At 41.3% G+C, this 25,226-nt stretch overlaps 1 protein-coding gene across 3 annotated transcripts in view; it reads right to left on the bottom strand.

Annotated features, from left to right (window-relative positions):
- The window catches only part of cacna2d2a (calcium channel, voltage-dependent, alpha 2/delta subunit 2a), a 182,154-nt gene that overhangs the window by 67,765 nt on the left and 89,163 nt on the right, over positions 1-25,226 (bottom strand). For 2 of the 3 annotated variants that reach the window (XM_085274425.1, XM_085274426.1), the window contains exons 4-5: positions 20,889-20,948; positions 49-93 (exon numbers count right to left, since the gene is read on the bottom strand). In XM_085274425.1, the coding sequence (XP_085130551.1) occupies positions 49-93; positions 20,889-20,948 (105 nt within the window). The remainder of the gene's footprint in view (positions 1-48; positions 94-20,888; positions 20,949-25,226) is intronic. The other variant, XM_085274427.1, reaches the window with a different exon arrangement.

The following is a 25,226-nucleotide window of genomic DNA, read 5'->3' as shown; positions in this document are numbered from 1 at the left end:
CAGGCAGACGTGTGCGTGGGAGGGGGTAGCAGTCCGTACTGTACTCACATAGTCTGAATCCGCTTTGGAATCGTAGTATGAAATGGCATTCTCCTGTACAGAAAAGAAAAGTAAAAAGAAAGATGATGAGAGAAGATATAGCAGTGCCTATATCAGCCCGGACCTGCGGTGGTAAGATAAAGAGACTCATGGTTATATTCAATCACACTGTTCAGCATGAGAATATAATCAGCATCACAGAACACAGAGGAGTAGTGTGATGTGGAATGTCATGAGAAGGTGAGAAGATAGCTGTAGGATGTGCTGCATCTGGACGATGCTTTTGTTAATAAGATGCAAATGTACGTGGCACATGTTTGCGCTTTGTTTGAGACGCTATAGGAACAGTTTCTGGTGCTGTGGAAACTGTTGTCCCCTTGTGTGGCGCTGTGGCATGAGCTCAGATGTAACATGGAGTAAAGTGGTTCGTGTGCGAGCAAAAATAAACTCAAAACATTACTCTCTCTGGGAGTCTTATCAACCTCTGCTGGTTGTGTTTTCAGTCTAGGCAAACAGCTCTCGTGGGAGGGAAGAAACAGAAAAAGGAAAAGAATGAAAATTTATTTGCATTACTTAATTAACAAGTAAAGTTTGTGGTCACCTGCTGAAGCCCCAAATTCAGTTTTCAGCCTTTACCTGGCACTATTCCCAGGATGTTAGCTTCCCTGCCGCGCTTTTTCAGTGAAATGGCATGCTTATCTCTCACAAAGGCAGGCGTGAGGGCGGGCAGGGGCTGCGTGTATCGCCCAGGATCCGTGTGGCCTGCCTCATTATCATGAGAAGGCTGGCTGAGGATGCACTCTCAAGGGCAGCCCAGTGACCGCCTCGCCCACACTGTAAGAGCTGGTCATGGTCTGATGAAGGAGGATAGCTGACAGAGAAATAGAGTTTTCTATACAGGTGTACAAAGTCTTAAACAATGAGTACTCAGCCTGATTAATTTACTCAGTTTCTATTAGGCTCTTTCTTACTCCTACTGTTTGGTACATAATTATTCGCATCTCTCAGGTGCTCTGTGCATTTATTGATCTCAAGACAAAAACACACACCTATACACTCGCATGTATCTATATGGACAGGTCCTCTCTTTCAGCCAGCGCTCATCATCCCGTCATTCTCTTTCAATGTAAAAGCCTTTCTACACACAACAGCCGAGGTCTTGGCACGCCTGCAGCGATAATCAGCTAGTCAGTCATCAGCTCAGTACCAAACAATCCATCAAAGAAAGAAAAAAGCAAAACAAAACAAAACCAAAAAAAAAGGAAAAAAGATCAAAACTCAAGCTGACACCACACATGGGGTGGGTGAGTCTGGGCTCAGCTTGTTTGGGAAATTAGAGAGGACAAGAGAGAGGAAGAACAGGATTTCCTTCCCGACACATCTCCTCAACTTACCAGCACTCCCTGTGGCGCCCAGCTCTTTCAGACATCAGGAGTGAGCAAAGTAAGGAAAGGAGCTGAGTGGAGGATCAGAGCAGATCTTTCAGGGAGTACACTGGGTTAAGTTGGAAGTGCACGTGGCTGATATGAAGGGATGAATTGTGAAGCGAGAGAGAGAGAGAGAGAGAGAGAGAGAGAGAGAGAGAGAGAGAGAGAGAGAGAGAGAGAGAGAGAGGACGAGCGATGGGTGGTTGTGGTTGGGTGCAGTGGGGAAAGAGCTGCCAGGGCTAAAAATAGCCCATGCCTCTGCAGAGAGAGAAGAGAAATGAAGTGAGAGCGAGAGAGGGACTATGGCAAAGCAACAGGATTGTTGTGTCTGCCAGCTGGATTGATCCGGAGCCCAGTCCTGCTTAGACTGGTCCCATGCTTCTAAAGAGTTTACTCTCACTGCTGCTGCATTACAAGTCATTATTCAGAACTGCTTCCTGTAAATAAAAGCTTGGTTCCTCACACCCAAGGAACACCGTCCAGCATCTTTACTCAAACTGTAGTTGCCTACTTCCCGATTACCATTTGAACTGCTGTTTTGCTATGTAGCCCTTATTAGGTCAGACGGTAATTCAAATGTAAAAACTAAATATGTGACTACATAACAGTTGCACATACTTCCATATAGGACACAAGGGGTCACTAATTTAACACTCATAAAAACGATACAGTCACTAGACCTCAACCTGGTTAAATGCATCTGGGCTATTTTGAACAGCAGCCTCTGCCAATGTCATCAAACTCCAAATGAAGTATTGTGTTTAAGGAGAAAAGTGTCTATAGTCTTTGCCACGGAGTAGTGTAGCTTTTCTGAGGCTCATTTAAAAAAAATTAACAGTTAATTTTCTGTCTTTTTGATGATATTCGTATCACATCTGTTATGATCCTGCTGCTGGTAAACATCATAATCCTGTTTGTTTTGCTGCATTCCTGTTTTGCAGCAGCATTGTTTTGTATTCCTAAAAACCAAGCACACCCTTTTTCTTTTACATTGTTGCAGCGACTGCTAATGCCTAAAAGCCCAAACTCACTGTTTAGTTCAGCTCGAGCCAAGCTGCATGACAAAGAGCCTTTGGCAACTTTGGCAAACAAGATCTAAGTAAAGGAGTTAAAAGTCATAAGAAGGTTCTGTCTGGCCTCCCATGGCCAAGTTCCCAGAGATGTGAGTCATCCTGGACAGCGCCGAGGCTCGACCTCTTGTGGTAGAGGCAGCAGCCAGTGGGGACAGACATTTACCCATCAGGAATCGGATTCATGATCACAAACACCACCAAAAATCAAACTCCTGACTATGAGAGCCTGCCTACTCCACCACACATCCAACCACTCACAAGCACGCACAGAAGACGGGTCCGAGGCCACCATGACCCTTTGAGCATTCACTAGGGTAACATGGCCATCTGCTGTGGCTGGTCACAGGCCTCCACGGGCTCAGGGTCTGGGTTAAACACACATCTCATACAACACCAAGCCAGCAATTATCCCTCACTGATCTCCTTGCCCTCTGCACACGGCTGGCTTACACATGCACGAAAAAATGTATGATCTTATGTCTACAGAAACTGGGTGTGTACATGCAAACTATAGCTTGCATGTACATACCCACAAAACAGAAACACACAAAGTAGGAGAAATTCCCACTGACACAGTGCTATCAGTAAATTAAATCTATCATGCTGAGTGGACCAACAAATTCAGGAGACAAACACTGAGGTCAGCTGATGATCTCCAGCCACTCCCCTACATCAATCTTCCCCTGCTCATCTCCTACCGCCCTCCTCCGCTCACCGTTATCTTGATCTGCTTCCTCTTTTCTCCCTTTGCCCCATCTCCCCTTCTCCTCCCCCCTGCCCCGTCTTATCTTCATCTTTTCCAATCTCTCTTTCCTCAATACCGGCCTCCTCTTGCCAATTTCTGATTTCACCAAAAGCAGCAGCGCGTAGGTTAGATGCCTACTGTTGCTATAGAAACCGCCCCTGTGCTCTAGATCACAATGTGACTTTGTCTCCTCGCCAGGGCTCCTATGCCTGCTCGTTTTTATGTCTGACCAGATACATGCTTGCCTATCTTTGCTTTGTTTGTTTTTTTAAATGTCTCTGTGAAAGGTTGTTCTTCTTCATTGTGTTTTCTTCTCACAGGTGATGCATGCTATTTCAAATTCGGCTATTGCTTGTAGTTACACATTTAAACTTCAATATCCACTTTCAGGTGAAGGTCAGAGCCCAAAATTTCATGATATGTGAAGAAGAGCTTGGCAGATAATTCATCTTCTAAAGTGCGTCATAACAATTCTGACTGAAAAATGGCTGGCACCTATAAAAGGATGCTAAATGTAGGGGTACATGTTATGACTGAGCACGGTCGCTGGGGCTCAATCTTCTGAATTTGAATCTGTGAGCTCTCTCAGCATGCTGGCTGCGACAGGTTGACATTTGAATGCGAGACAAGCGCTCCATCATCGGTGGGGACAGATTACAGTCATATTCATATCTCCTCTGGACACCTGCTAATGAATTTATAATTACAGAACACACTTTGTGCTTCTGCTGTGCCCTGGGGTGTGCACACAAGCATGGAGTAACACAAACACACACACAGACACGCACACACTGTGAACCTCTCTCTTGGCCCCGATAGTCTTGCAATCATTCCAAGCACCAGTTTCCCTAATGGAAGCTGACATTATATCAAACACAATAAAGTTTTTCATTTACTGCTCTTCATTAACCCACGCACATCAGCCCATAAGGTACACACTACCACACAAACACATGCACACATGCGCACACAGCTCAGTTAGTGTGAAAATTGAAGTAGAATAAAAAAGGAAAGCTGATACAATGTGATCCGACTCCAGAGAACTAATCTGTGAAGTTTTGCTGGAAACCAGTTAAGATGCTTTACATTTTCACCCCCTTCATATCTCCTTGGCTCTGATTTCCACTCCTATCTTTAGCTAGATACCAGTTTAGCACATGAACTGCAGTCCATTATCCGGCTGGGTGATGAGTGAGAATACAAATCTCTGACTAAGTCAGATTGGACGCTCGCTAATACAGTCTGATTGCACCTATATGAGAATATAGCAGGTAATTGTCTGGAGAATTCACAGCAAGTGTGCGAGCATCATGTCTCCCACCTCCTGCACGCTCTACCCAGGCAGCACATCTCATCTAAAACGTCACATGTGTGAAATGTCACATGTTCAGACTTTATCCTGACTTCACTCTCCAGACGTTTGAACTTGATAAAACTGGACAATATTAGAAGGTGATTCTTTGCAGTAAGAGACGCTACCCTTCGTGTTTGGCACACGTCAACTCCTGTGCGCACACCACACACACATAATACAATTTCCGTATGTTAAGCAAGAAATGACTGACATCCAATTTCTTATGGAGACAGAGGAAATACATACACAAGGGCATTCATACTAAAAGGAGAGACATCCAAATTAAATCGTAATACGCCATCAGAAACTAATTTGTTCAGCTCGTTTTCTTTAGTATATATTTAGTACTATATTAATCATAGACATTTTAAAAAAATTGTCAGAAATCTGAGGGGCCTTTTACCACTTTGATCTTGAACTGCAGAGGTTGCCTGTGAATAAAATATGAAACTTTGTTCTTTAGGGGAGCTGTTCTCGCTGCTGGCAGTGTTTTTTTTTTCCTTCTCACTGTATGCTCATAAAAAGCACAGTATGTGGACGTTTGTAATTAAAATGCATGGAACATTTTACAGTGCAGGACTTCCACCTATAGCAGACTGCATTTCTGGGGGAGGGGTGGTTGGTGTGGGGCATTGCCAGTCCTAGTGCGCTTGCTGTGGGGTGCAGCTGTAGAGTTATCAGCGTGGGAGCTATTAGTGCTGTGGCTTGAAGCCTTCGTTGTACTTACAGTAACATAACGAGTGGTCATCAGCTTGAGTAGTTCCTGTTCTGTCTCTGTATGTGTGCCAACTCTCCAGTCAGAATGAATACAGACAGGCAGACACACATTTTTCCAAACACACACATGCACAGAAAACCCTAACTCTCATTAACAGAAGCAAACTACATCTAAAGTCTAAAAATAAGAGGTGCAAACATGTTTTCATTTATGTATTTTTCTGTGGGTTTAAGGCAAAGTATTGCTAATGCCTTTTAACTTCAGCTCTTCAAGGCAGACTGCTGTTTGATGTGTCAGGTCCTTTTTTTTTTTAACCAGTGAAGGTTAGAAAAATGGCTCTTTATAATTCCAAGTCAATGAGAAGAGTCAACAGGCAAACTGGAAATTAAACCGCTGGCCCGGAAGAATAAGAAAACAAGAGAAGGAGAGAGCTATTGAGCTGAAGTGAAACTCAGATAAAGGGGTGTATGATTGAGGCCTTGGGCGCGGCTGCCTCGCTCTCTCTCTCTTGCTCTCTCATTGGCATGCTCTGTATCTCGAGGCTTTTAAGCGATTAGGGAGCTGCTGAGACCATGGCGTCCAAGCATAGCTCCATGCAGATGTTCATTTGTATGCCAATAAACAAATGTGCCCCCAGATTAAAGCTCCAATACACAGTGCAAATTCAGCAAAGTGAATGACATTCTCCATGGACAACTCATCAATGTCTTGCTCCTCTTCACGCACAACCCCATGCCTCCTCCGAACTGCACGCTGACTTCAAAGACTGGCAATGATGGGCAAAAATCCGCGAGATATTAGAAGAAACGAGTGAAGAAAGAGAAGAGTCTTGATTATTTTAAAATGAAAACGAAATAGTTTATTTGAATACATTATATTACGTTATATGTCCCCCCAATTTGGCCCATGAATCTGTAAATTCCCTTCTTTAAGTCTCTCTTTGTAAACACCCTGCAGGTCAAAGATGCCAACTTTTTTTCTCCTCTTATATCCTTCCTCCCTCTCTTTTCCTCTTTCGTTTACATCTCTGCTGTGCTGTCTTTTTCTTTCAGAGCCTGACACTTTCCCTCGGTAAAAGCAGTTAAATCAGTCTGTGAATATTTCAATCCTGTGATAAGGAAAGAAGGCTTTGTCCTGCTGCACTCTGGGTAATGCTGCACTCCATTGTTGGCTGACAGGGCTCCATTGAGTAGCAGGTTTTAACGCTGATAGCATCACCACCCTGCATGGACACAGTGCCAGATAAAAAGCCTATCCAATGTGGCACATGCATGCCCACACCTCCAAACAAGCCTGCAATCTGATCATCACAGGAAAAGAAGGAAAGAGGTGCTGTAACACCAAATAAAGACAAATAAGATAAACAGGGCGTGACAATACTAACGCTATCATTGGATTCCCAAGGGATTTGATAAAGCAAATGCAATTACGTGCGTCTAACATTGTACGGCTTCCATAGCTGAAGTGACCAATCACATACACTCCAGCGCTCTGTGTGGACCGCCCCGCCAATCACACTGCAGCTTGGTATGACACTGGTTCTACGCTTATCTTAGCAAAATGTTTCCAGGTTGCATTTTTCTCAGAGGGCTGAATGCTGCTTTTCATTTCACTGATGTTTTTCAGCCATTTTACCACCGCTAGTCCGTAGAGTCCCTAAAAGTCACCACCCCCTCTTTACAGCCTGACTGAGAGTGCCCAATCAACAATCAGCGCCAGCCAAAGGAAACCTGTTATTTTCGACCCCATAATCATTTCCATCACATGCCTTGCTGTACCTCACAATGATTTGAACATTGAAATGACAAAGGGAACCCTGCTTTAAGATATCTGCAGATAGGAACCAAGGACAGCAGGGACAGAATTCATCAAGCGAGTGCTAAAACCCAAGCAGGAATCTTTCCTCAGCTGCAGCATAACCAAGCTCTCACCGCTCACAAAATGACAGCCTAGCTGATGAGAGGCATCACTTTCCTGGAAAGCTGTGGTGGCCTCAAACACAGAGAGAAAATGAGCAGGTTTCTTGCAAACATCCTATCTAATGGAGGCAAAATGAGACAATATGGGGCTGTACCTCTGCAGTTAATAAATGGGTATCACCAGAGATCAAGGCAAGAGTGCTTCTTGTGTACAAAATTTTGGACAAAACCTAGAGATACCTATAACTAGATAACTAGAGATAACTATACTCATACTTGGAGGCTAATTGATATTAAATTACTATCTGATTACATATTTATTTGCAACAGTGCGGCCTTGGCCTCCTCCAGCTAACATACAACTTCAGCTAGCCCCGCCTCTCACTAGCAGCTGAACACATGGACAGCAGCACAGCAAACTCAGTGAAGCACCTTAAAGAATGACAGCCCGGTCTTTATGAAGAATTTCATGATATCAGTAAAGTTGTTTCAACAACAGTCAAGTATCAAACAACTGTCATAAATACTGACTTGGCCAGGGCACACGTTAATGTTAATGTTAGCTGTTTAATTATTGGCAGCTACTCATGTTAGCCACCTGTTAAATGATCGTAAAGGTATTGCTTATCAGCTTTAAACCAAATAAAGGTTACCTTGCTTTGTCTGTGAGTCCTGCATTTGGCTTCTTTTTTGCCAAACCCCCATGACACTATGACTAATAATAAAACAATAAATTTGATGTGGGAGTTAAGCAGCAGATGTTATCAGTTTTGAACTGCAGTGGTAATAGACATGTTAATTTAACAGGATTATGCAATTATGTGCCTCTAAAATATATTATGCTTCTAGGCTGAAGCTGAGAAAGGTAGATATCAGTAGCTAGAATGAAACAACAGCAACTTACCTTAATTACAGAATTACAGGAAATAAATAGAGCTGCAGCTGATTACATGTGCATGGACAATATTGTACTAATCTTTGTTTACAAAAACTATACCTCTTATTTAAGGTTAAAAGGTTATTTTCCCTCTGTGGTATCAGAAATGGTATTGAGTATTTTCCTGGCTATTGATATTGAGTTTGAAATTCTAGTATTATGACAACCTTAAATGTTACATTGTAGAAAAGCTGAAACTTACATTAATAAATAAAGTTTCTGATATTTTTCTATCACTTTAGGATTTAGCAGATGTAAAAATTGTTATAGAGGAATAGGGATTTGACACTGAACTGTAACTAGGATTGAAGGGAATGGATGAATATATGATCAATATTAAGTGCAGTAGAAAAAGAAAGGTACCCATCACACTTATGTTAATATATCAGCAATTACCACTTGTTGGACTTGCAGGTAAATACACAGTGCCTAACTCTAACTGGATGTACAGTAGGTGATCAATATTATCTCTCTCTCCTCTAATTTCTAGTCATCTCTACACTGTCAGCTCTATAACAAAAGAAATGTATTTTTTTCAAGTCCCCAGGGTTGCTGTAGAATAGTTATCTATCAGTATATGATCTATTCATTTAGTCTTTAAGACTAAATGTCAACATCTCAAAAAGTGAGAATACTTGAATACAGAAAGCTGTATCTCAAGTGCTTATCAGTCCATTGTGACTTCGTTTTTTACTATCGAGCTCTGACCAGAAGAGCCAACAGGCAGCAGGTTTACCCTTTAAAATAACATTTCATGGGCGTTAGCCATGTGTTCAAATGGGAAAATCAAGTTCTGCAGCATAACTCGGTGGATTTCTCTGACTATTGATTCCCATCTCCTTAGAGGCAGAGGGATCGATCAGTGGGATTTAGACATGGGGGCCACTTTCTCAGCCCTCCCTCCTGGCCTGCATGCCGCATCACAGTTGAGCAAACTCCTCCTGACAGAAGGCTTATTGACATCTCTGAACTTTTCTTTCTCTGTCATCTTTTTTTTTTCTTAATGTTTCTGCACTTTAATGCTTCTTCCATTCTGAGTCACCTTACACTTTGTGATGTCCCCCCTGCTCGTGTTTTTGTGAAAAGGTGTTTCTTAAGGTAACAGCAACACATTAGTTATGAAACGTGGGGGGGGAAATACCTCAGAGAGATGAGAAAAGAGTCTGAGCGGGAAAAGGGGAAAAAAAGGTGAAAAGGACATTTCCACCTCAGAGCGCACCACTTAAACAAATTACAACGGTCTGCAATCAAGGAGCTGAAATTACCAAACTGCTGGGTCACCACAGCAACCAGAAGTCTGATCAAAGCTGTGAGCAGCACAGCAGTTGATAGAAAAATGAAGGGAGGTAACAGGGGAGGAGGTGCTAAAGGGATGGGAGAGCTGAGGAGACGAGGGAAACTGCGGTCAAAACACAGGTTTAGATTTTAACTGTACTGGCATAAGACTAACAAATCAGTTGATCAGGAGTGTCTTAATCAGCACATATTCTTCAAGCACAGATTACCAGCTTTCCTATTCTATCTAGGGGTGCAACGATACACAAAATTCACGGTTCGGTTCGGTTCGATACTTTGGTGTCACGGTTCGATATTTTTTCGATACAAAAAAAATGTTCATGCCTTTTTAATTTGTCATTTATTAGAATTATAAATATATATTTTAACTCAAAAGTACAGTTTTTAAATTTAACCCTAACCCTTGTGCATGTTTTTTATTTTGACAGCGAATGCGCACCTGCGGACCACTTATGTGCAGCCCTGGTTATATAGCTCGTCATATTGCAGCCACAGAAATTCTTTTGTCCATGAAACCATAAAGCTGCACTTTCTTTTTGCCTTATAGTCTGATTTGTCATAACTTCTCCGTTTTGTGGTAAGCTTTTCTTTGGCTGTCACTTCTTCACCCTGACCTGTCTTATTTGGCTCAGCAGAACTGAAATGCTTTTACACAAGCACTCACATAAGCTCAGCGATTCTCTGCGCGATCAACCTCTCACATGTTTAAGCTGCGGGAGATTTCACTTGTCATGTTTGCATAGTAAGCTAACGATTAATAAGACGATGTCAGAGGAATTGGTGCACAAATTATCATCACTCACAGATCAGTGCTGTCGCTCTCTATACACAGTTCGCACGATTGCAAAGTGAAAGCAAAAAAACAAGCGTAAATTCAAACGCGATTTCAATATTTCACATATTGACAGTGGCTCACCGATGCCAATGACATAATTACCCAGCTACATTTCTGAAAGAATGCAAAAGCATTGACATATATTTTTCCTTCCTACAACAGCCCGACGGGCAGGGAAGAGATAGATTTTGGTAGCCCGACTGAAAAAAATCGCTAGCTCCAGGACGTCGGGCTAGCGATATTGCAAGCCCTGTATCTGATTGAGGAATCACTCATCTTTGGAAAAGAGAGTTTATTACAGAGAAATGTCTCTTTCCAAAATAAAAGCTATACTATCCGCTTCTTCTGGGCTATATTCTCAGCAGCATAAGGAGAATCATGTGCTAACAGCTGTCTAAATGACTCGGCTAAAGGTAGTAGCATGCTTGTTGTTTTGGTCTTTGCACTAGGATGATGTCTGCGTAAATGTGCAGTCATATTCGTTGTGTTCCCACTAGTGCTTTCAGGTTAATCTCGTTGAAATGACGTTAACGCCACAACACGGCAAATCTCCGTTAACGAGCTACCGCCGATTGCCCCGTGTGTGGGGCTAGACGGCCAACACGTTAACGAGCTAACTGCGCTAACACACTAGTTCCCACCCATGTAATTGAGCATTGCATGGCACATCCAACATACTGTTTTACTTTAGTCCATGACTCGCTTACCTTCAGGGTCATACGTCACATGAAAACCAAAATAATTCCAAACGCCAGATCTGAATGAGGGTGGGGGAGGTCCATGTGTCTTGCTAGCTTGCCCTGCGCTCTTCCTTCTGACTATGCTGTCTGTGTTGAGTGCTCAGTGGATCTGCGTTCGACAGTGCAGCCTAGGCGGAGTAGTCGAACGCAGATTCACTGAGCCTCAACACAGACAGCATCGTCGGAAGGAAAGTTGATAAAATAAATTACAAATGTTGTATTGTTTGATACATATGCGTACCAAACCGAAAGCACTGTATCGAACGGTTCAATATCGATAGGAATATCGTTGCACCCCTAATTCTATCCTATCCCTTTTATCCAATTTCCTATTCCTATTGTTGTTGTGGTTGTCACTGAGTATGAGCACGAGTTATGTTTAATCCTTATTCTACTGAGCCCCTCACACCATCACGTTTGAAAGGGAAGAGACATCCTTTTCAAACAGCGAAAAAGCAAAATGTGTAGGAATTTCTGTCCATATATCCCATCCACATATTTTTCCCTTCCAGTGATGAGCAGATGGAAGGCCGTTCCATGGTTCAGGATTCAGTGATAACACTGTTTACGAGTTCCATTACGTGCTCGGCAGCCTGCGAGCACTCTGTCTCAGTGCAGCTATAAGGAAGTGGAAGGGGTGAAAGCTCACAATGGAAATAGATGCAGTTTATTTGTGACTATGCTTATCAGTGTTTGAAATAAGAACTGTGCGTTAAAAAACGGGTTCACACGGCTATATTCCAGACTTTTTTCCATCAGCCCTCTGCAGCGGAGACGTTTTGAGTTTGGTTCTGCTAACACAAGATGGATTCAATTTTTATTTACAAGGTCTGTAGCTGATGTTTGAAAAGAGGACTGGATATCCCATAAAACACAGAACCACACCAACAGTTTGATTACTGTTTTGAATAGCAAAAGCTATAATTACAGGAAAAATAGGCTTTATGCTGTCAGATTATGATTTGTAGATATTAAACTACAAAAAGTCCTGGTCTAATCAAGACTCACTGTCCCATCAAGTTGATGGCAGAATTTGATGTCTGAAAAAAGTTGAAATAACATTCCTTGTTATTTTCAGCAGCCCATAAATGTCTGGGAACTGAGAAGACCAGCTACTGGACTCTTGGGTCTTCCTTGTGGTATTTTTTATTTCATGATGCAGCCAGTGTTTTCAGTTGTTGAAAAGTCTGGACTGCATGCAGCCCACTTCAGGACCTGGACTTTTTATCTAGGAAGCCATACTTCTGTAATAGATATAGTATGCGGTTTATCAGTGTGTTAGTGGAATATGCAAGACCTTTCCTGAAAAATCCATCTGGACAGGAGCACATGTTGCCTTAAAACCTGTAATACCTGTCAGCACTGATGGTGCCTTTCCAGATGTACCAGCAGCCAATTCCATAGGCAGTAATCCATCCCCATCAGAGAGGCCCAGTTATGACAAGCTGCATGTAGGGCTGCTCGATTATGGCAAAAATGATAATCACGATTATTTTCACTGAAATTGAGATCTCGATTATTTGACGATATTTATTTAACCCTTTAAGACCTACCATAGAACCAAGTCCGCCAGAGCTTATATTATTTTTTTTACATGCTGTAGTGCCATTTTTGGGAGCATTTCAAGTTGCTATACATCAATACAACTGTTATAGCCCATATTTTAATAATATGTATGCATTAAGGGACCGAGGACAAGCTGATGACTTAAGCTTGTCACTGGCTTGCCATCACCAGTGTGTGAATGGGTGGATGACTGGATATGTCCTTAGGGACTAGTAAAGCGCTATATAAATACAGGCCATTTACATAAGATGTAAGTACAACTCCTCCGGTTTCTTATGCAAAACAAATTATTGCGCTAGCTTACACGGTTCCGGTTCTACAGGGATTTAAAGGGTTAACAATAACAATGTATTGAATAATGACTTTAAAAAAATAATATAAAATAGTGTGCAAATACTGATAACAGTGCAAATGTTTGCAATATAAAAAATAAATGAAAAATGTAAACATCTATGTTTAGTGAACTTTGCAGTGTTGCTCTGTGGTGCAGCTACTACACCGTGGCAACGTTTACACACTATGTCTACTTGATGTCTGACTCTGCGATCCCATAATGTTTACACACCACTGAAGGTTTTTTTACCTCTCTTTTCAACCAACGGCAGTCACTCTCCTCTCCAAATAACTTCTGCTTAGCTTTTTGAGCTTCCCTTGGGTCCTCTTAATTGTTGTGACGGGTGTTCGAAATGCAGAGAGGTGCGCTCGATTTGCCACACGGAGCAGCGCGAGAGTAAAGCACGAGGGAGGGGCTAATAATCGGCTCAGTCATTTTTAATGATCGTTGAAAGCCCAGATCGTAATCGTGATTAAAATTCGATTAATTGAGCAGCCCTAGCTGCTTGGTCCCTACCCTCCTTTGTCCAGAGGATACGGTGTCTATGTTTTCCACAAAAAAGTCACATTTTACTTCTAAAAATGTTAATGTGAAACCACCTGAGGGCCCAAAGATAATAGGCATTTAAATATTAGTTTCTGGCCTTGTCCCTAGTTCACAGAGATTTCTCCAGATTTTCTGAATCTATAGATGATATTATGCACTGCAGATGACAAAATCTTTAGTTTTCACCACTTTTAAGGGAAAAACACTATTCTGAAAGTGTTGCACAATTTTAGTCAAACTGGTTTTTGCTTATCATTACTTCAGAAAAACTCCAAAATATGCTTTTTATACCCAATCATATTGACCTGTTGCCAATTAATTCCAACTTTTTTTTTTAAATGTGTTGTGTCACAGAAATTCAAAATGCACTAATATTTTTGATGAAATAGCAACAAACTTCTATGTTTTCTGTGGTCCACTGTGAGTAAAGTTGTGCATATCATTCCATTCTGCTTTTCAGATAACATCCCAATATGTTTATTATTGGTTTTGTACATTTATAACAAGCTAATTTACTGTCAGAGATATAAGCATTGTCGAGTGCTTTGTATAACAGCTAAGGTTAAAATGTGCTTTCTACCTGAAGACTATTTAATGTGAGAATCATCTTGAGTGGCAGCTTTGACTTTAATATCAGTCCACTTAAATTATATATAATTTAATATATAATTTTTCCTCTTTTTAAAACTCATTAACCTTGGTCTGTTTTATGCCAAATTACTAATTTACTCCTAACTCCTGCACATATAAACAATTCTTAATTGTTGGCACAGTAGTGTGTGCTAACAAAAAAAAAATCGAAACATCTTCCTTTTAGTTAATACAGTAAAATGAAGAGATAATAACAAGAGGCAAGTAACATTTTCAGATAACCACAGAAAAGGAGAAATAACACATAAGATTAACATGTAGAGAGGAGCCAGGGACAGGCACCCTTCATTTCTGTCTATTTTACCAGAATTTGAATGTGTCCAAGGCAGCCCTCATAAGACTAATGTATTCTGTGGTTAATGGAGCTGGTTGCTTCGAGGGCTGGGCTGAGAGTCGCCACAATGATTCTCACTCATTTCCTCTGAAGGGCCAATTATCTCAAATAGAGGCATTATTAAAGGAGCCGAACTTGGTCAAGTGAACAAACCCTTGCAGCTCGCGCTCCCAGCACTTCAGGTCATGTTACACCTCTAAGGGGACCTATAGTGATTTAAGGACATTTAATGTGGCTGGAAATACTGACTAAATGTAGCTACTATAGAAGGGTGACAAATTAAAGAAAAAAAACACAGTATGTTAGTGATGTCTGTTGGTGTTGATTAATATGAGTATCTGAAATGCTACAATAAGAATGAAATATTGTTCTTGCAAATCCTTGGTGACGGAGAGATTTTTAACTGGATTTAGGTCTGATGACTGAAAAAGGCCACACAGTGTGCTTTTTCTTATCAGATCATTTCAAGACCCCTCATGCCCTGTCATCCTGGAAGAGACCCCTCCCAGCACGATCAGAAACACTTTATATTGATTTGCACAATCCTTTCCTTTCAGATTATAAGCATGGCAGCAAAATGCCCCGACAGCATAACAAAGCTGCTGGGCTAGGGGTGGAGGGGGGTCAGGTTTTTCCTTTAATTTGTCACCTGTATGTACATGTGCTGAGAGCCATAAAGAGGTCACATGAATACCACTATTATGTATGAGAGTGGGTGGCTGAGTGGAGTTGAAGAGAGAGAAGCAGAGAGAGAGAGAAGAAGAGAAAGAGAAGGAGAGATTGTGTTGTCCTATGATGAAAGGCTTGATTGATTAGAGAGTGATGATTGCAGTAAATGGCCTGGAAGATGGCTCCATCTCTGTTTCCCGTTTTCTCCATCTCTTATACCTTCTTCCCTCACTCACTTGCTTTCTCACTTACACCTCTCTCACTCTCTCTCTCATTCCCGTCGTGCTTCTCTTTGTCACCCCCTCTTCTCCCTGGTTTCATCATGGCAACCCATCAACACAGCGCCTCTTTCTCTCTCTCTCTCTCCTAATGGCACAGCTATTAGTACTAATGCATTTCAAACATACAGCAGCTGCCACATCGCAATCTGAATGAAAGGACATGTCTTCCTCCAATCTCTCCAATCTCTGTCCTTTCTTCATCCAATCTTGTGTCTCGGTCCTAATGTGCTGCGCCTTATGTCAACTCTTCCTCAGATATATGACAGTGGTCATCAACAGCAACCTCTATACGTGATATGGGACGTGTGGCTGATAATAACATTGCTAATATACCTACAAAGTAGCTCGCCATATATATATATATATATATAGATAGATAGATAGATAGATAGATAGATAGATAGATAGATAGATAGATAGATAGATAGATAGATATGTAGATAGATGATGGATCCCGAATCCTCTCAGACATGACTGGAAAAACATTGTATGAGGTTTGTAAATTCTTGCATTCTTTATTTACTTGTTACACAGCGTCCCAACATTAAAACTACTAAAACCAAACTTTTTTTTAGCTCTAGCCAGAAGATTGCAGAACTCCCCAAAAGTGTTTAACATATGTCTAACTCGCTAATATCCACACTGAAATATGAAGTCATAATTACGTTGTTGGAACAATATCTGTCCATCTCCCAGCCCCGTCTCTGCCAGTAGCAAAATGTGAAATATAAGGGAAATTAGGGCTGTTCGATATAACGATATATATCGGATGACGATATAAAAACGTCTATCGTTTCATTTTACACTATCGTTTGTTTCGCAAAATAAACTGTTTACAGCCATATTGTTTCATCGTTTTGATGGTCACTGTAGTGGCTATATTAATTTCTTAAAGTTCTCTCTTTCTCTTATATTTAATATAACCACACTAAGGACGGACAAGCGCCTGTTTTTATGCGTTGTAGTTAGCAACAACGACGGTAAAACCATAGCGTGTCCGCTTGTTTATTTTCCACATAAACCTTTCACAATAAAGCTCAAGATCCTGTTGAGACTTTTCAAAATAAACTGAATCACGTGAAAGATTATGCCGAGTATTTATGGATGAGAAGCAAAAAAGAGCCGTCAGATGCTAAAAAATAAACCTTACTCAAACGTTAGAACAGGCTTTTACCCGCAGCATGCTGAGTAATAAATACTCACAAAGAAAACGGCGGCTGTTACAACCTATGTCTAAAAATGTATCGTTTCATGCATCTGTTAAAACACTCGGCTCCAGCTACATGACGCGCAGCTGGAAACACTTCCCGCAAGTCGAGCTGCCCGATATTCACAGAATTTACAGAAAATGTAAAAATTTTGTGATTTATATCGTTATCGGATGATAGATGTCTTATATCGGGATATGAGATTTTGGTCATATCGCACAGCCCTAAGATAAATGTTTTTTTCATGACAGTCAGCATTGTTTTGTAACTGAGGTATACTAAGTAACTAAGATATATTTCATGTTTGTAGCACATATGTTTTCCAGAGCCTTTAGCAGAGGATGCATCACCATCCCGGGCAATTGTGGCTCAAGAGTTGGGAGTTCGCCTTGTAATCGGAAGGTTGCCGGTTCGAGCCCCGGCTTGGACAGTCTCAGTCGTTGTGTCCTTGGGCAAGACACTTCACCCGTAGCCTACTGGTGGTGGTCAGAGGGCCCGGTGGTGCCAATGTCCGGCAGCCTCGCCTCTGTCAGTGCGCCCCAGGGTGGCTGTGGCTACAATGTAGCTTGCCATCACCAGTGTGTGAATGGGTGGATGACTGGATATGTAAAGCGCTTTGGGGTCCTTAGGGACTAGTAAAGCGCTATATAAATACAGGCCATTTACCATGGCAACTACGGAAACTGACTTTTCAAAAAAGTGGCAATATTTTCAACTAAATCACCAAGTAGTTTGTATTGCCTAAAACTAACCAAGTAGTTTTTAATGATAATTAATGAATTGAACAAAATTATTAATGTATTAAAAATAGAAATTCCATTAAAAATCTTTGATGTGTATAATGCTAACTTGGCTCTCTGGTGTGAGCAGTGATTGAATTGCCCCACCAGCACCAACCCCTCTGACCTCTTAAGTGTGACTTTTTCACCTATTAAATCCGAAAAATGCTCATTTTCTCTGCATGGACAAGAATCAGTTCACAAATCAGTAGATCAAAATAAATTTGGGAAATTCATGTTTCAGAAAAAAAAACCCCATAAACAAGTGTTAGATCTGTATCTGGAAATATGACTTAGAGGTTGTGACTACTGCATGAACTACAATGAGATGTGCTGCGTCTCCAGATATCTACGTCTACATTTAAATTACAGGCCTCATTACGTCATTTTATCATATATGAAGTTCAAGTGAATCAGGAACTTCCAGATTTTGCTATGTATGGGACAGAACCTAAAACAGGACATCTGGCCCTTTTACTGCCCACGCCCAGTTTCTGAAAGAGAGCCAAATTCAAAATCACATTACCATTTCCAACTATGCAAATACAACAGATAATCACAGAATACAGCCTCTGTCTTTCAACAGCATATCTTATGTCTCATTTAATACACTATATTTTGATAATGGCAGTAGTTTTGCTGTTTCAACAACACCATTGTCCATAAGCCTAACGTGCCTGCAGTCTAAGCAGCATAACCTGACAGAAGAGATGGGGTATAAAGACTGGGGAAAACCTCCCTGCACATTTTAGACGAGACTATGTCCCATGTAAGTGGATATAATATAATTTTTGCATTTCTGTCATGCTATAAACATATAAAAGCGCTTCTATATAAAAGATTACAATTTTAGTGTGAAGCCAAGCTGCTCCAAAACCCCTCTAGCTGCAAATTCAGCTTCAAAAGTCGCTAACACGGGGTATGTATTCGCTGGTGTTCTGGGAGAAAAACCATTAAAAGCAATAAAACATTTCAGCAGCTACTTTGAGCGGGTAAACACCCAGGCAATCATATTACCAAGAAAAATGCACTTTCCTCTGCAGGACGGGATTTAAATGACACTCTAAACACCTCGCATGCAGACTTTCAGCAGTGGTCAAAGCTGTAAGACCCGGGACTGCTTAATCACTTCATTCTGATACAGAAATATTAGACGTTGCTGACGTTACTCTGAGCAGTTTCATAGTGCTCCACTGTCACGCAGCCAATTTTCAGTATACAAAACAGAGATATGTGATACTTGGCTCTAAAGATGTTGGTTCTCTTTGCCCTTAAGAGAAAAGCACAACAGCACTGAAATGACTCGAGTCGCCTGGGGATGACTCTGTTGCCAACACGGTAGCCGGGTGTCACAGAGCGATGGGCACCTGACCTTGAGAAATCAGCGGCAATCCAACACTTTAATGTCTATTTCACACACCATTTGATTCCAATGGATTTAAAACCCTGAACGACCATTTCAACAGTTGTTACGATCAACATTTTGACATCCATAATGTCCAGCAGTCGGGGTGGTCAGGCATCGCCTCTGCAGTTAAACCGGGAAAATGCTTGAATGTGTGTGTGAGAGTGAGGCGGGGAGAGAAGAAGTGAGGTCTTCCCACTGCATGGGTAACAGCTGCGATGGCAGCCGCTATGAGGAACAAGCGTGTCATTGAGTTTCTATGATGTCACTCTTTGGCGAGGCAAGCAGATGGGCTGGGCCAGGTACAGAACCTACCATTAATAAACACATACAAATGAATACCCACTCGCTGACAAACACAGCCACATTATGCATTTTCGACCCAGAGCAGAGAGCACGCGCACCCACACACACGAGCTCTACCAAAATGCACCGTCTCGCATGCATAAACACCTTTTCTCTTCATTTGACAGACTGCTCCACCCGCTAGTTTAAGATGCAACACATTTCGCCTAATATACCCAAAGAGCATGCAGCCCTAATCTAATTAGAGTGTCAGTCAGCAGAGTGTTCACCCAAAGAGAAATTAGGAGAGCACAAAATCTACAAACAGGAGAAAAAAAAAATCTTGCAGGGATGTGGCATATCTACCACCGCCACCACCTTTTTGTGATATTTTTTAATGGTTTCACAGTTGCCCCTGCTGAGATTCATTACCTGTTCTAATTATAAAGGCAAATGAAATCAGCTCAATACATTATTAATAGAGAAACACTATTAGGATTCATTTGCAGTATTTGCAACAATATGGTATATTCCAAATGTTTTCATGGCTGATTAAAGACACATAGGGAGGGGAAAAAAAAGGTTTATGAATGTGATGGAAGTGCTGAAGGTTAGAGTGCGAATGAGACTGGTGACTGGACAGAAAGAGATGCAAAAAATGAAGGAGAAAAGGCGAAAGAGTCGAAACAGAGGGACAGAGAGAGGTGTTCTGGAGGGGGAGGGTTAGTTTAAAGAGAGTGCTGGCTTTTCCACACGAGGAGGTATTGATGCCATATTGGACGGAGCTACTTATGAACAGGTGTGCTGTGCTTGGTCCCTGTGACCCAGGCTTCACTTCCTGCATGGTTACACATCCCATTGAGGTGCATCAGATCCGGGCAGGGAGAGGCAGGCATCAACCCCACTCAGGTCTAAGATGAAGGGACATCCACAATGCAGCTCTGTCCCTTGGACCAGCAGGGTGAGACGGAGGATTGCAGAACCAGCCCCACCCCAAGAGTACCGCTTTAGAGTGTAAGCAACCATGAATAAAAATGGACTTGCAGGGAAGTAGGCTTCATAATAATTATTCGTTTTAAAATCAGTTAAAGCCTTTTCTCAAATATCCCCCAGGAGGCGTGGGGTTAAAAATCCATTTGTGAGAAGTGTACCATGACATCGAGCTTGTCTCCCTGGAGACAGAGGATGTGACAGTAGGGAGTGTGCATGCGTCGGGTGAGGCTATATATACATGCATATATGTGTGCATTGTGTGTGCAGGGCATCTGAATGTTTGCAAATTTGAGAGTCACTGGAGCACACCGGCTCAAAGACACACAAGCCAGAGTAATACCGTTTCTCCTTTTTTAGATTTCAAGAGCAGATGTCTAGTATTTTAAAAGGTCAGCTGCAGGAGAATGTAATGTTCAAGTTACTACGGCCCGCAAAACAAAAAGAGCAAAAGCTTTATATACCATAAAAATAACAACCCCAGAAGTAATTTTCAAGCAATTTTAAGTAAGCAATTTCAGGGTGTATGGATATAATGCTAAGGTCATAATGTGCATTACTGTTTTTTGTACTAATCACCACATTGTCTCTGTGATGCTGATCACATTGTCATCAAAGGGTTACCTTTAAAGGTGTTAAATTGAGGGGAAATTGGAAAGCAGATGACAGGAAGATAAACCAGTTTGCCTAGAAAAGAAAAAAGGGAAAAAGGCAGAAGTCTTGGAAAGGAGGGAGAGGAGCGGGTGTCCTACTTTACCGTCACACCATCTTGCCAGACGTGTTCCTTCTGAAGCTGCTCTGCTTCTCTGGCCAGTTTCTACAAGGTAGCAAAAAGAGAAAAAAAATAGCAGTGTCAGTATCAGAAGTCAATAGAAAATTGATTTGTTTGTGTGTGTGTGTGTGTGGGCGTGTTTGTGTGTGCCACGGACAAACAGACAGAATGGAAATGGTGACCTTGTTCCCTATAAAAGCTGATGATTAGAACGGCAGCTGTCCTCCTTTAAGCACCGGTCTCACAGCACCAGGAGATGAGCATTCAATGTTTCCCCTACCACTGCCCTATATCCTCTCCAACTTACAAAAAATAAAATAAAATTTAAAAGACAAATTAAAAAATAAATGTTATTATTATTATTTTTATCTGCACTGAAATAACAATTATAAGCAAGAAAATATCCAATTTTCATCGTCTCAGTCAACCTAAAAACTGTTTGTTCAGTTTGTTAATGCTTTATTAATCTTATACAGTGCACTCTCTGTATTACAGTGTAGAAAATATCACTTTGCACTTGTATCTTCAAATCCATGTCTGTCTAATTGACATACTGTATGTAGTCAAAACTTTAGGATTTAATATTTAAATAATATTCACACTTGTTGCCAAGAAGCACACCGAGAGTCCAAATCCCCACCAAGGCAACTCACACTCTGGTGATAATTTAAGGCAATAGTATCATATTTTGTATATATTAATTTAATTTTCTTTGTTCTTGTTAAGTGTACTTTAAGACGTTCGTAGTGCAGTAAAAACGTATATATGACACACTGTTTGATTGCACAAACACTATGTAGGAGTGGGTAATGGGTAATAGGTACTGATTTGTAAATAACTGGACATGGTTTGTGAAATCTGAAAGGCTAAGGCTGTGCCATATCATATTGCCCACATTAATACTTGATACATTTTTACCTGATATGAAAGTGTCACATTACAATAACAAACATATGCATATGTTCCATGGTGTGTACAACAACGAGACAAGCCCGGGCATGTCTGAGAGCAAGAGCCGCTTGTCAGTCTCCAACGGCAATTAGGTATCTAGTTCTGCAAACTTGCAACCCAAACGTAAACAAGTCAACCAAACATCGCTTGTTGCACTCCATTCGACAGAAAGTTCAAATGGTAGATAGAAATTTCTTATGTGGTTACATGATGGAAAAGCAGAGCTTTAAGCAACTGGTTAAAAATCTCAACCCAAGATACAACATCCTAGTTATAAAATATTTTTCACTTTTATTATGTGACAATATTGTGCAGATCCTGAAGAGTTAGCTAATTGCTTTAGCTCTTGTCAAACTGAAGTGCTACATAGTTATGTTATGCTTTCACTAAATAGTTCCAGGGCAAACACTACTAAAGCTACTTTTGTGCGTATATTCCCTTCATGCTGTGTTACTGGAAATACTGCTGAGTCACTGCTATTGCACTACAATGCTGCTGCTGGCTCCTTGTTTCAGTAGATTCACACTTTAAATTAGGAAGTGCGCCATCTATAACAGTAGCCCAGAGATAAGAAGAAGGATGGAAAAAGTCAAGATAACCTTTAACTAATTCCAGGTGAACCTTTGAGCCAAATTTGAAGAAAATCCCTCAAAGGGCTCAAAAGATGTTCATGAAAAAAGACAAAGATCATAGAAAATGGATGGATGGATGATTTTTATTATAAAATTATTATTTTTATATAAGATGTTATTACATATTGCACAGGTAATAATAATCTTATACTGCAAGTGTATCCATTTATTTGAGAGCTGAGACACAATGTAAACAAATGTGACATAGTACCATACGATGTTTACAATAAGTACTGGTGCTGATCCTCATCGCTCCAAACAAAGACTCATCTTGAATGGCTGTTTGTCAATAATATCCACATTTTTCCACGCATGCAGATAAGAGATGGACATTAACTTGAAAGGCAGTGTTTGCTATGATTTAAAATTGTTATCTTCAGCTGCAGTCAAGTTAAGAATGCATTATTTGATTTAGTCCATATTGACAACAGAAGTTTCTGTGCACCATGACTTTTATATTTAATGCGCACATTTCTTAAACACCAACGCGTATGCTTATCTTGTTAAACGTTCGAACACCCTGCCAGCACACACTTCTTTTTACTGTTTTTTTTTCTCTCTCAATATGCACAAATACTCTCCATCAACACAGACAAGGGTCACCTTCGTGATAACGTCAAATATGAAACTTGATTTCTTTCCCCTCATGCAGTGAAACAACAACGGCCAAATAGAAGAGTTGCTGAAAATCGTGTCATAAAATGTCAGTCAAAAGTCTGACTGAATATAAAGTGTTTTAACTTGAGCTTCTGTTACTATTCTGCTGACATACACATAATATTATCATCTTAAACTGATATTTAGCACCACTGCCCGTGATGTTCTTTCATGTTCTAACATCATTTGCTATGATGTGGTTCATCCCTGTAGAAACTTCTCTTATAGGAAGTCGTCCAAGTGACAAATACGCCTCCTACCCCACAGTGAAACTCACCCTCCTTCCCTCTTGTGCTTCAGTATCTAGGTTTCCCCAGCCCTCTAGGGGGCGATGTTATTTTCGTCACAGAATAGTGTGATCAGCCACAAATCCCAAGGCTCGAAAAATTACTAACCCTAATTTAGACCCCTGCTGCAAAGAGATCTCATTCATTTGCGGAGCTACACCGAAGGAGCCTGTCCCCTGCTATGAGAGCCTTTTTATCTACAAAAAACACGCAAGACATAAACTGTCATTATAGTGGAAGCTGTCCTATTTCTATTAAGTGCCCCGCCCACCCCATTTCTGCAGAAACAATACATCTCAATGCACGCACACAAGCTCTATGTGTGGTCATGCGGGATGTTAGTAAAGATAATTGCTTCGCTCTAAGCATGTACACAATGTGATATCACTAGCATAATTTGTGGCGTGCGGTAGCAATAAATCTGGATCTTTAAAGCCACTTTTGCATTGTGCTATTAAGCACCTGAATAAGCTTTTAATAATGATTTCATTCATTTCCTGTTGAGACAATAGAAAGCTAAAACAAAGAAATAAGGATCTAATTAGCTTATTGAAATTATTACCAGAGTCCATTATAAAAAGCAGTAATTGCACAGCTTTTTGTTAAGGACGGTCAACTTCGCTAAAGGGCAGCACCACAACAATAATCTCATAGCTATCAGCACTCCCATATTCAATTCGGGACAAACAGAGGAGCCAAACAAAGATTTCACTACACTGTGGCAGCTCAGAGGTTAGCCACATGATTTCAAACTCTGTCTCAACACATGGTACACGTAAAGCTTTTCATTAATATGCAAATATTTGTGAAGATATAGTAGCAAGTTGCATTTTCTTAGCAGTCTTTTCTCAGTCCTCTCTTATGATCTATGATCTAGCCATTCCCCTCAGGATCTAGTCTGTCAGTAAGAATCTCGACTTTGTTCCTTCAGAAAATCCATTTCCCACCCCATGAGTGGCCAACACATCTTGTTTTTCCAGTTCTCTGTTTTCTCCAGCTGCCTTTCTCCTGGTCTTCTTCCTTCCTCTCGTCCTGGTAGGCAAACATTTCTCTGGGATCCTATCGCTTCTCTCGCTGCTTAATGCAGTCCCCGCTCCAAAACAGCCATGTGTCTTCATGTGTCTTTCCTTCCTCTGTGCTGGCCCAGATGGATGGGCAACACAAACAGCCAATGAATCACAGTGAGAGATGTGGGAAGGAGGGGGGCAGGGATATATCATCTATGCTGGTGGCTGGAGCCCAAGCAGCTTAGAGCACTGGATGAGCATAGTGAGATCAGCGCAGTACAGCACAGATAAGCCCAGTACAGGCCCACACAACACAGAAACTCAGCTACACTACAGCATGCAGGCACAAATACATCAGGACAGTCAACAACATGAGCGTGAAGCGCTAATGTTACCGCTATTGTAACCTTGACACAAAACGCCTCACATGTTGGGCCATTTGTCACGCAGTCGTCGGGCAAGGTCAAGAACCATAAGCACAACTCTGCGATCTGTAGTGGCGTTTGAAGTGCTTCTACCACTTCTGCAGACTTAAACAACACGCAATGGAATCTGTCACGTATGGGAACATTGTACGTAATAGCGCAGGTGACAGCGTAATTGTGCAAACAACCAAAGAGCAGACAGCAGCAGCTTGCCGATGCCTCCGCTGTCGTAGAACGCTGCCGGCGAAGAGCCGCGGTCCCTCACTGTGAACTCACAGAGCAAGAAGACGGCGAGAGAGAGAGCGGGAAAAAAAGTAACGAAAAGCTCAGCATGAGACGATTAGGATCTTTAATATTCATAACT

This window comes from Mchenga conophoros, linkage group LG5, assembly GCF_057382185.1.
Source record: "Mchenga conophoros isolate Kocher_MC1m ecotype Shallow Benthic linkage group LG5, M_conophoros_male_GT1.1, whole genome shotgun sequence".
In the NCBI taxonomy this organism is placed as follows: Eukaryota; Metazoa; Chordata; class Actinopteri; order Cichliformes; family Cichlidae; genus Mchenga; species Mchenga conophoros.
The sequence above is the reverse complement of the archived record's forward strand: the minus strand, read 5'-3'. Positions and strand labels throughout refer to the sequence as shown.